Genomic DNA, 13,015 nt, shown 5'->3' on the forward strand with positions numbered 1-13,015 from the left:
GTGAGTGCTGCCAACAGTTTCAGACTCGGACAATAAAGGTACGTTTCTTTTCTCATTTTTTCCAAAATGCTCTTATTCTCTTTCCCTCTACCAAAACTGTCATTATTTAGCCTATTCTATGTTCATTTCTCAAGCTTCAGGTAGGGGCAGGCTGCTGCCTTTCTACCAGACCTCAAATACCAATAATGACACCCAAGTTATGAGGCCTTATCAGTAATCAAACACCACAGAAGCTATACAAGTAAACCAGTTTTAAGAAAGCTTGCAACTTGAGTAAACTACAGACTCCAATATAATATGATTCTCAATCATCCGTTGTCTGATTAACAATGTGAATTCGAGATTACACAATAATAAGAGAATCAAACACGAATGTTATTGGAAATGTACGACTAAGCCAGGCGATATAAATATGATGATGACAATGTTTCGAACAAGAATCAACTGGCTCACGTAAACCAAGAGCACCTTCTCGGCGGGGAACTTAGAGAAGCCCACCTAAGTTAAAACAGATTGATCTAAATAAGTAAATCACACCACCATTAACTCAAGAATACCTGAAAACTTTTTGAGCTGGTGAAACACCTCCAAAAGATCTGACCTTTTTCTGGGACAAATTGTTTTTTCTAATGTAGGAGAAAGGGAGGTTTTTGTTTACTCTCTTGGGCGAGCTAGCCAGAGAGAACTAAGGGCACGAAGCCTGGAAAAATAGTCGTTTATTGCAAGGAGAGCTCGTGCTGATTGTCTGGTAGTCAATATTCCGTGCATTTGTTGTAGAGTTTGTTGCCGCAGATTGTCAGCCTAATAATAACAAAAAAAAATTAATTAATAATGGGAAAACAGCCCAAACTCCCTAAGCTGAATTTTCTTTTGTCATGAAGGAATAAAGGATCCATCAATTTCTTTTTATCAGCTCCTTGTGCAAGGTTTGCACAAATTCGTAGAAAGTGACTGATGCACAGGTTATGCACAAGCCAGCCCTATAAAAAACTGGCACGTCTTTTAAAGCAAGACCTATAGGAAATTGGGTCTTTTGCCCATTTTAAAATAGAAATTTCGAATATAACTCATATGCAAGGAGAGCATAAAAATTGAAAACATGTTAAAAACTAACCAAACAATTCGGGTACCAATTAAAAGTGAAAGGGAAAAAGAACACAAATTGTAGAATTTCAAGACTAATGAAGAGAAATATATCTATCTTCCCAATCTTAATGCAAATATACTATATTAGAGAACTAATGAAGGAGAAGAGGTGTCCACCTGATTAAGGAAATTCTCGAGTGTTCCAAGTTTTCCCATAGCCATTTCCATCTGACCCATGTAGTTGGCGACACTACCAGATGGTCCTGAAGGGGCAGGAGACCCACTGGCCAATGTCTCAGCCAAGGATTGTTGCAACGCCTCCATTTCTTGTGACAATGCATCCTCAGCCTGTTGAGACGATTCCTGCAGGTTGCAAATCTCCACCACCTGCTGCTCACTAAGAGGCTCCAATTGACTCACAAGGAGCTAAAAACATGCCAAAGATGAATTTGAAATAGACTTAAGACAAATACATGAACACTTCAAACTTAGGTATCAAGCCGAAATAGTAGTTGTGTGAAACTAAATTAAGGTAATATATGTCCGGTCCCAATATAAAATATAGTAATGCAAATATCAGGTTTGCCTACACAAGAAGACCCCTTTTTTGGCACTTGAATGGTCATTGAGCTGGGGCATTCTCAGACTCATTTAACCAGTCTTTTTGCAAAGATTTAGAGGATTAGATAGTTGAGTACTTAACTAAAAGTTGTCTGTTAACTAATTAAAACGTTCAAGTCCTAAATATTATGGGCATGGAACGTTGTAATGTCGGTGTATCCATTATGGATGTGTCACTGTGTCTGCTAGTGCATGCGTATCATCATTACAGGTACCACACTACCACATACAAAAGAAAGATCCACCTTCCATGTAACATTGGATCAGTAACATTGGATCCAGTGACATGAATAAGATTTACAAAGACTGAAACTAGACAACCAAATTTTACTTAAAACAAGTTACAATGATCCAAATATAGACAGACCTTGAGGAGTTCAGACGCACGGAAGCCACCAAGCCACAGAAAACACCTTTCCGCTGGTGTTTTCCACATACCAGACAGCATGTGGAAGACATCAGCCTTCGCCGCAATTCCCTTCAATCTGTAAATGTCATCATAGTGTGCCACAACACCATCTACAATGGTACGAAGTTCGATGTCACCAGCATGGGAGTTCACCGCTGCTCTTAGCTCGTTTATCTGTCTATTGTGCTCTTCCAGCCATCTTGCATATTCAATATCAAAAGTCAAGGCGCCTACAAACATATGCAAGAAACAACATTACCTAAATAAAATAGACAACTTTTAAATAAGCAAGTAAAATAGACACTCTTGTGAATAAATGCCAAGTTAGTAACCACTCACAAGGAAGTGATACAGAATCTTAATGCAAACAATAAACATCTATGTAACATAAATAAGATACAGCTGTGTGTGGTCCCCGTATAACTAGGCATCTGAAGCCATTAAGTTGTGAGCGAATATCCAACCATAATCAAAATCAGCAACATAAATAAGATACAGCATCTTAATGCAAAATAATTAACCATTTCATTGATATTGCATATTGCGCAAATCTTAATACCCTGACAACATATTTTTATTTAATCTTGTGGTTCCAAAAAAACATAAATTGAGAAAATAAAATGAACGTGAAAGAATGATTACCATTTCCACTCGAGTGAGGTTGGTCCCCCGAGCTTGAAATGAAGCCCTAGGGAAAAGAAAAGACAGAGAAAAGCATAAGCAACATAAACATGTGGAATAGAAGAAAAGAAATACTTGTATTCCAAGAGAAACCAGCAAAGACGAACCGAACCTGCTGGCGACCTCGCTGCAGCTCCTGCTCAAGTTGAGTTAGCTTTAATCTACTGCTCTCTAGCTGCTGGACATAGGCCTTACCAAAAAGAGAAGGAAACATCTCAGCTCGACATGTACAATCCTCTTGTTAAGAAGAAATTTATTAGCTTATCTCGTATCGCCATTCTCTTATCAAAACGATGTCCTTCACTCTTCAGTCTTCACACCACATGACCACAAGCATCAAGAATGCACAGGAATATGGTTTTTTTTATTTTCTACGTAGCATTGACACCAAAACTGGAGTAGGTACCCAGTAAAAGAGTCAAAATCTGACACTGGATGTCCAAAGGGCGGCTGACAATATGTGAATACGCATGTAGATATACTTTGCCCAAGAAAATGTTATGTTCTCATTTTTATTTTTGTTATAAAATTGGGCCATGGGCAGCTCGATTGAGGTGGGTAGACAGTCTGAGGTAGAGTCAATAGGCGTGATGAGCATGCCTGCAATGGGAGAAAGGGTATACCTACGTGGTTCCAGTTGACTTCAATATATAGTTATCTTCCGATTTAATTGGGATAAGTTAACCACTTTAACAAAACCTCTGTAACATAAAAACTCCTTCGAATTTTTTACCGCGTAGTATACCTGAATACTCCTACACTAGTATTTGACTCTGATTAATGTGCATTTTGCTCATTTAACTGACTTCCCACTTTTCAAAACTTACTAGTGTACTACATGCAATAACCGACAAAACCACAGTTGTGAGAAACCACCTCCACTTAAAAAGAATAAATATAACGTTTACTGCCTTCAGCAAATAAAAATGACCATAGTAACTTTACATATCAAATTAACTGATTAGCTAATGAACAGAAGGCATGTGTCCATTGTCCGCATTCCATTTAAATCACCAATTAACTCGGGACGGAAAAACAATAAGAGTAAAGAATCGGACAACCTACTTTCTTTCTCAGTCGACTTTTTCTTGCAGCTTCACGATTTTGAGCAAGTCTGCGAAGTGTCTATAAAAGTAATGGTCAATGCAAATGCTATGTAATCCACCTTAGGTAATATTCACACAGTTTCTGCTAATTAACCTTTTGATCCCCTGTTTTCTCCTTTGTTCTATCACTTGAATCTGAAGCCGCTAAACCGGTCAAAGGACCAGAGTCAAACTGTGACAACAAGCACATAATGTCAGGTATGAATACAATTATACGATTAATATTACTGCTATCAAACTTAAAAACAAGTGAATGTTTAGTCTTTCGACACTATACTGACTAAATCAGAAGTAAACCGTACTTGGGTTAAAAAACCAAAAATTGCACTGAAGACAAGTTACTGGATACTGACATTTGTATAGAAGAATGTAACTGTTACAATGTGGAATTCAAGTTGAATGTTGAATGTTCAGAGAACTTACCCTTTGATTCTTATCATCTGTATCAACATCTGTAGAAGTATCGGTCCTAGGACTGGCATCTGCCATTCTGGACTCGCCCCAGTTCTCAAGATGGGCACTAGACTGAGAAATAAGATTGTAATGTAGTCCTTCTGATGGTTGTCCTTCAGCAGGAACTCGGTTCGTGGACAAAGTTACACCTGCGGAAAGTATGGACTGTTTCAAAGGGAAAAGAAAAAAAAACATAATAAGAAATGACAGAGCTTGTAACAAACAAACACTTCACTGTGTAATAACCTACAGACTTCAAAAAGATATCAAGCTTCACATTATCTGATGTACGCTACTGAAGAGGATCAGAAGAAACAGTCCCACCACTTGCTTTTTTGGTTATCAAGCATTGGATTTTCTGTTCCGATAATAGACTAGGAAGGAGAATAAATCGGAATTCCCAGGAGAAGAAAATTACTACATTGATGACTCTCGTACTAACTATTTCAGTTGGTAAACAGAAAAAACTTTTCACCCCATTAAGAATTAAGATGATAATGGGAGAGCATAGATATCCGTAATCATCCCATTAGTCAAAAGATACATATCTTAATATTAGCAGTGAGTATTTCAACTCTTTTGGTCTATACATCTGCACAAGGATACAACATATCGGCCATGTATCTAAGCATAAATAAGACAAACAAACCAGTGGGAGTAACATATGGAAGTAAAGTAAATAATTTTTTCTATGAGTCTGGCATTGCCACATATGAACTAATCTTGACCTTTCCAATATAGCAGAACACCCAAATGAACTCATCGTGCTGTTGTAGATATGTCACTGCGGCCTAGGGGTCGTGATGACAAAATTATGGTGACATAGACCATCTGTCCCAGCCCCCCATACCACACTCCTTTTTGCGCACCACAAAATTGAAACCAAGTGGATCAACTAAGTTAACAAATACAAGGACAGATACATAAAAAAGAAAATAGCCTAATCTCTAGGCTCCCCTACTGGCTCAAGTGCATGATATAGCAATAAGAATATTCCCCAGACAAATAAGGTTGAATATCATACAGGTACCATTTGTTCCGAATCTATATCTTGGAAAGATAAAGGCAGTGAATACGTACTCGTACTACAATCTAGAGAATCCTCTACACGTAACCCAATCGATTGTTCAAGCGCCCCAAGGTCAGAAACTCGATAAGCATGGTTGTGATTTTCTTCTGTGTCACTGAAATGTGTAAGTACAAAAATTTGTGAAAGGAAGAACAGATTAACCATATATAGATTTGAATGACGCACACACAGAGACGGCCTGAGTATTTACAGTTACATGGAACGAATGGTGGAATATCTCAAGAATAAAATCCAAAACATATGCCAATATCTAGAAAGAAAAGCAAACTAACGAGGTAATGTCCTAATGACTGCGAAACATGAAGTTTTCATTTCAAGATATCACCTACGAGAATAAAGTACGCTATAATGTGCACTTACTTTAGCTAAGAGTTGGAAAGACATGAATTTTTTTTCATTTTACTTGTAAGTTAAACTCTTCTGTGGGAATGACTATGTCCATAATTTCATATATCACGTGCTTGTGTGTCAGTCTGTGTGAATGTGTGTCTTGCTTGTGCATCTTGCCTGAGTGTGTTTCAGAGAGAGAGAGACATCCATACCTTTTTTTTTTAATTTGTTTTCCACATTAGCCATGGAGATAAGATAATTTACGCGAACAAAATATTTGAGAAGCAAGGCCATAATCCTATCAAATGCTCGACCTAAATGGTTTGCTAGGTTGTCTCTCAAAATGCTTTGGCAAATAAAGGAAATAATTTGAAACCTACGTTCCTGAAGTCATGACTACTCCATAGTCCGAGGACTCCGAGACCACCGGTATTAGTTAATTCTCTAGTAGATGTATATGATACTAAGTAAACCAACAAATACATTGTCTTAATTTCTTTTTAGGCATTCTCTGCTGGATAGTTATACTGGAATGAGCTGACTGCTTAGCGTAATTATGTAGTTATGCTGTATTCAAATTGAATACACTGATTAGAGTCATCCGAGTCATTTTATGGTAAGTCATTATTACAAGGGTACATATATATATGTGGAATCATTTCCAGTTACCAATTATAAATATATGTATGAGCGACCAATTTTGACTAGCTCATACTAAAAGGCTTTGTTTCCACAGAATCATTTTACCAAAAACATTTGAATGTTCAGTTTTTTAGTACAAACAGAAATAGTAGCTTCAATTAAAGATGCATCAAAGTATTAATATAAAAATCGAGAAAGGACTTTTCGACTAGTGGAGAAGGTAATCAAGAATGAAAAGATCTATGAGAGAAGAGAAATTACAGTTCATTAGAGAGAGGCAATGAAGGCACAAAGCTCGGCATACCACCACTTGCTTCCTTATCATCTTCTGCAGAAACCCTTTGCCCTATTCTACCGTCCATACATCACCATCCTTGCCACTCCAACCCTAAATCCCCAAACAAATAAAAACCCCGGAATGATGTAAATCCAAATCTATTCAAACTTCACAAACCCCAAAATAAAAACCCTAAAAAGATTATCTAGGGCAGCTCAGCTCTTCATTCAAATACTCACTCACTGTACGTCCAAGTAGAAAATAATCATATAAAAACTGAACAAAAACCAAAACTATTCACATACAAAGCCACTCTCTTAAGAAGAAAAGTAGTTTCAACAAAAACAAAAAAGAAATGTGGTATTTCTGATAAATTTTCAATTAGTTACACTTAAAACCCTAGAACCCTAGTTATCATCAAACGAAAGCCGCCATCACCCACCCCACAGATCAATCAGTATATTCGAGCTTTGACTCAGAATTCAACGAAGACTGTGAAGTAGCTGAGATTGACGTAAACAAAAACTATATACAAACAACCAACGAAAACCCTAATTTAACGGAGCAGTTGTTGATTAAATTCACCTGCTTCGACTTGCTTTATTCGACAAGTCTATGAAATGCTGGCCGAATTTTTTTCGTCTCTCTCTCTCTTTTTAGGATAGTCCAGATTCGAACTTCGATATTCTTTTGGAGGAAGTAATAAATACTAAGAGCAACTCCAATGTGGGGCTCGGGCTCCCAATTTTGGGAGCCCCTGAATTTTGGGAGCCCCGGGGCTTAGAGCAACTCCAACGTTGGGCTCCCAAGAGGGGCTCCCAAATCCAAAATATGCACATGTGTGGTGTATGTGTGTGAGGGTTGTGTTTTAAATTTTGGCTCTAATATATTAACTTCATCGACATAATTGAAATCGGAGTTCAACATTTCCACATAGCCTAAATTATGTAAATTGGCATTTGGATCCATTGAAAAAAAAAAATTAATGGAGGAGAAATTGATAGAGAGAGAGGAGATGAAAATATGAAATAGATAGAGAGAGAGATAAAATATAGAGAGAGAAGGAGAATATGAAAAAAAAATTGGGGTGGATCCCCTTTTAAAGGGGATCCACCCCAATATTCCCGTTGGGAGCTCCCAACTAGCCGTTGGGAGTTCCCAACGGGAAGATTATTGGGGCTGGGAGCCCCCAGCCCGGGCTCCCATTTGGGAGCCTGGGAGCTTGGGGCTCCCAGCCCCACCGGGAGCCCAGCCCCTGGGCTCCCGGGTTGGAGCTCCCAGGCTGGGGGCTGGGGCTCCCAAATTCAAATTGGGAGCCCCAGCCCCATGCACATTGGAGTCGCTCTAAGAGGGTGTGTTTATGAAATAGGATTAAAGGGTGAATTCCATTTGGGCCTTCTTAAACACTTCTAGACCCTTCTCAAGATAGTCCAAAATAGGGTCCACGGGTTTTAGGCTAAAAATAAAATTCAAAAAGGGATTAAGGTTATGTCATCCCCAAAAAAATGAATTTTAGTCGTGTTATGTATGACACAAAAAAATGAAATGAATATGAAACTTTAACAATAAATAACACATTATTTATGAAACAAAACAAGAATCAATAAATAGAAAAACACTGTAACTTTGACATCTAGACATACTTTAACTATACTAAATGTGTCTTGCTGTAGAAATATATGTAATTGATACTAAATAACGTGTATATTGCGAAACAGATAGTAAGTTTGAAATCAATTTAAAAAAAAGAATTTTGGAGATTAGTTTTCAAAAGTGGGTTTTTTCTTATATAAAAGGTTATAATGGGTATTATGATTAAATAGAAATGATAGAGATCTGTTTTTTATAGAGATGAGTCAATTTGGACTAAATATCTATTATAATTATTATTTTGACTTAAAATACTATATTAATATTAGGGTGGATTGAATGTGTGTTTAGGTGTAGATTTTTTGACTAGGAACCCAAAAATTATCCAAAATAATACCCCTTCCTAACTCCTAACTTACCCCAAAAAAAAAAAGGCTTTTTACTCAGTTCAAATATTTTGGCAATAATAACTTTATTTTTGTTTGGTAAATCATCTTATATCCTTCACGAGTGTACTCGAGTCGAACTTTTAACGAGTTGCTCGAGGTTTGCTCGACTATTGCTCGAGATTAACGAGTATGAATTAAACACGAACTCAAAATCATGTTCGTTTATATAAACGAGCCGAACTTGATCATTCTTTAGTGTATCCGAAGTTAATCGTGAACAACACGTTTAATATAGTATCTATAATAGTGTAGTACATAATTACGTATTAATATTGAAACTTGTACATGGAATATTGACCATTAAAAGATTATTGGAATATGAATCATTAATCATTATTGTTGTACGTGACAAATGATCATTGAAGTATTTTGATAATTTGGAAAGTTATTTTAATTTGAAGTATTTTGATAAACGGCTTAAAACAATTCAAGCTCGAGCTCTTTCAAACATATATGAGTCGAGCTCGAGAAAGTGGACAATTACTCGATCGAACTCGAGCTCGAGCAAACAGTCAAAGACACTAGCCGAACTTGAACATCTTACTACTCCTATCGACTTGGCTCGAGTACACCCCTTTATTCCTTCTTTAAATATCTCACAACACCCTTTAGAAACCTTTAGGTTTCTTCTCATTAATTTTAACTCATTTTTTCTCTCCAACCGAAAATCACATTCTCTTTTCAAAGAAATCTTGGTTCATCTTCTTCATTCATCTATTATCCAACAATGTTTATTTTGAGTTTTAAGATTCGATTTTAGTTTTTTTTTTCTCCCATGAAAGCAACTATGTTCATCTTCAAACTGAAACAATCAAACTATGTTCAACTATGATTCGGATTTCCCATATTTAAAGATGAAACAACTAGATTTGAAGATGAACATAGATGTTTTGGTTTTATTCGTCATTGTTTCAATTGTTTTGGTCATTTTCGTTTCATTTTGGTCATGTTTTGGTTCAATAGATCTGGTTCTTATAGCTTCAAATATGCTTTTTGCACCGTCAAATATGATAATCTGAACATTTTTTTCATCGTCCTCCTCTGGTACAGAAACCATATCACCTATCACCAGAACACCATATATACGATTCATGTCTCCCAACGTGATCGTCATCTCTCCAAAGGGCATATGGAAAGTGTTGGTGTCTTCGTATCACCTCTCCATAAATGTCGAAAGTAGGACTCGATCCAACTTTTGGTACGAATACTTGGCAATGTGAGCCAGTCTCATCTTCTGCACCATTGCCTGAACTTTGTCGCACTCCCATTCCAAGTCCCACACTTGCTCTTTCTTCATGGCATATAGTCTCGTTTGATAGAGATCCAGTGAGAACAACAAAAGCATGATTTTGTAATTTCAAAGGCAAATTCTTCTGAAAAATTAAATTAACAAAAAGTAAATAAACAATAAAAAAATTCTTTATTCAAAGTTATGACTAAACTTACTGGTTGATTCCAAATTAGTAATGCAATGTGATGGAACACTCGAAGCAAAAATCTATCTAACGGACCTCCAAGATAAGGGTTTGATCCAGGTTTAGCACTACTAGTTCTCTCTATGGGTGGTGTAGCAACAAGTACTTCGGTCGGAACTGAAGTATCAACCCCATACGGCTCTAAACTCTACGAGTCCTCTCGTTCCCAGTAGGATGAACACGCTCCACCATAGAAATAAAGGAATAACCTAGGGTGGAGAATAAACACAACTAAGAAAAAATAATAAGGGAATGAACATGACATTGTCTGTTCGGATTGGAGAGTTCGAAAGATTTCAGATTAGACAGTCCGAAAGATTTCAGATTGGACAGTCCGGCACAGTTCAGACTGGTTCGAGTCCGAACTTACACAGATTCACAATCGAAATTAGGGCAACCCAAATCACTACGAATCTTCCATAAACATACATCATACAAGTACTTCCTAGTATTATGAACATATAAATCACAAATAAGCTTCATTTACTCAGATAAATCAAAGAAAAGAAAATTATAAGCTTACCTAAAATGAAGATTGAAGGTCCTGGATTTCTCTTTCTATACCATGAACGAAGCAATGTGTGCCAGAGAAAGGTCGAGAGGTGAAAGAACTTCTTCTTCGAGCAAGAAATTTGGGAAGAAGATGAAGATCGAATTCTCAAACGTCGGTTCTCTCTCTCTCTCTCTCTCTCTCTCTCTCTCTCTCTCTCTCTCTCTCTCTCTCTCGGTAGATCAGCTAATAGCGAAATTAGGGCAAATGATTTGGGGTGAGATTTTTGGGATTTTGACTTCGGTCAATATATCTGGTGTTGGGTTAGGGCTGGAAAAAAAAACCGTTGATCGAGAATCGCCTGATGTCCGCCAGACCCCGGAGACACCCGAGACTGCCCGAAAGCCGATCGGGCAACGGCTGGACCGACCGACTAGAGTTGTCGGGTCGGTCTCGGTTTTAAAGCTCTAGCCGGCTGTCCGACCGAGCCAGAACCGATTTTGGCCCAATATAGGACCGAATTCTTAGAACCGTTAGATTAGGATATTATGAACCGTTAGATTAAGGGTTTTATCCCTAGGTATATATACAATTTCTTAAGAGGAAAACTTCATTCACCTAGATCTATCACTCTCATTTCCTGGCTTCTCTTACATCTCCACTTTTCTTCCAAATATGAAGAGAAAAATCTTCAACTCTTCATCTCCTCTTGTTCCAAGTATGAAGAGAAGACTTTAACTCCAAACTCCCTCTCTCATCTCCTGGTTTTCTCTATTTCTCATTTATGCCTCTCTCTTTCTCTCATCTCCTAGACTATCTCTCTCTGCTTCATTCTGAGATTTATCCCTAGGAATACGAAGATAAAATAGACGAAGAAGAAGAATAATGAAGAGAAGAAAAACTAAAAACGAAAAACGAATATCGAAGAAGATTTGTTTCATGTTGTTTCTGAAGGGTTATAGGGGTATCTAATACACCAAATTGTCTTAGTGTTGTTAGCGGAATCTCAAACATCTCTATGTTTAACACTAGTTTCCAGGATCTATACATGAACATATCAATGAACTAGAATGGAAAGAAGATTACCTCTTAATCTCTTTCCCACGAACTAAATCCCCAGCAGTATTCGGAAGATAAGAGCTCTAAGTGTAGCTCCTCTACTTGAGACACCGAGTATATAACTTGAACTCCCTCCTTTCAGTCAGGTAGGACCTTCTTGAAGGTTGTGATGAAGAACTCCTTCTTGACTAGATACTTGAGAAAACTCCTTTTCTCTCTCTCCCTCTGAGATGTATATTCTGAAACTCTTTCAGTTGACAGTTTCTCCTCTTGAGAATTGTCTCTAGAATTCTTACCTGAATTCTTGTCTCCAGAGCCTCTCTAGAATTCTTACCTGAATTCTTGTCTCTTTCTTTAGGTTGTCTAATTAGGTATATATAGAAATCCCTAGAAAAGGTATTAGACCCAAACTAGGATTCCTAAAACCTAATTATAAGGTAACTTCCAAAATTACCCTTGAGTGGCCGGCCAACATAGCCCTTTATGGGCTTCCTTGGCCGGCCCACTATGGGCCTAACCGGCCATGTAATGGCCGGCCCCTTGCCTTGGTCGACCATCACATGGCCGGCCCACCTAAAGCCTTTCCGGGCCTCCCTTTCGGGTCCGGACATGTTTATCTCTTTTCGGACTTCTCCGAACTAATATGGACTTACCAATAACGGATCCAATCCACTTATTTGCCATTCTCTTTCTAGTCAATTCTCTCCGTTCAAACCATTACTCTTATGTGTAACCCTTGTAGGATCCGGTCTATGTTAGCCGCGGATTACCGAAGTTATCCGACGATCGTAGTTGGCTTCTAGCTAAGCATTACGACCGCTAATTGGACCGGACTAATGATCTTCCGAGTAAGGTCATTCAGATCCTTTTCGCCAAATTGTACGCATGGCAACCTTGGTCGAAGGACACTCCTTTGGAAGGATACCATTCCTTCAGGCCGAGGGAATATATCCTTCAGTTTCATCTTGTTTCATTTTTTTCATCTCGTTTCATCTTGTTTCATCTTAAGAAAGTTTGCCCTAATTTTAACCCTGGTATTTTTCCCTAAAATGTTGCCCTAAATTTGGTTACGGTTTTGCCCTAAAATTTTGACCTAAATTTTTTTAGTAGTTTGGGTTGTACTGGACCGACTCGGATCGATACCCGAGTTTCAAGAGAACAAATTAATCCGGTCGCGGGCGGGCATTGGGCAAGTGACTTTTAGATTTTGCCCGACCCAGAATTCCAATCGGGCAATTTATTGTTGGGCCCGGCCCG

At 37.9% G+C, this 13,015-nt stretch overlaps 1 protein-coding gene across 11 annotated transcripts; it reads right to left on the reverse strand.

Moving 5' to 3' along the window:
- Nucleotides 1–269: 269 nt before the first annotated feature.
- LOC147566891 (transcription factor TGAL1-like) lies at nt 270–8,075 on the reverse strand. Of its 11 annotated transcripts, none has more exons than XM_086653459.1 (12): nt 8,039–8,075; nt 7,281–7,404; nt 6,680–6,806; nt 5,437–5,540; nt 4,327–4,505; nt 3,998–4,075; nt 3,863–3,922; nt 2,910–2,987; nt 2,759–2,804; nt 2,075–2,346; nt 1,264–1,512; nt 270–801 (listed from the first exon to the last, which is right to left on the reverse strand). In XM_086653459.1, exons 3-12 carry the CDS (start codon nt 6,778–6,780, stop codon nt 655–657), a joined length of 1,314 nt encoding a protein of 437 aa, XP_086509585.1. In that variant the 5' UTR covers nt 6,781–6,806; nt 7,281–7,404; nt 8,039–8,075; the 3' UTR covers nt 270–654. The 11 variants fall into 11 exon arrangements, with proteins under 11 accessions (XP_086509585.1, XP_086509590.1, XP_086509592.1 ...); XM_086653464.1 differs by having other exon boundaries at nt 4,327–4,521; XM_086653466.1 differs by lacking the exon at nt 8,039–8,075 and having other exon boundaries at nt 5,437–5,532; nt 7,281–7,453.
- Between the last annotated feature and the right edge of the window lie 4,940 nt (nt 8,076–13,015).

The sequence above is a fragment of the Eschscholzia californica genome, unplaced genomic scaffold (genome assembly GCF_041429995.1).
Source record: "Eschscholzia californica isolate CP2 unplaced genomic scaffold, dmEscCali1.0.p SCAF_1, whole genome shotgun sequence".
Classification (NCBI taxonomy): Eukaryota; Viridiplantae; Streptophyta; class Magnoliopsida; order Ranunculales; family Papaveraceae; genus Eschscholzia; species Eschscholzia californica.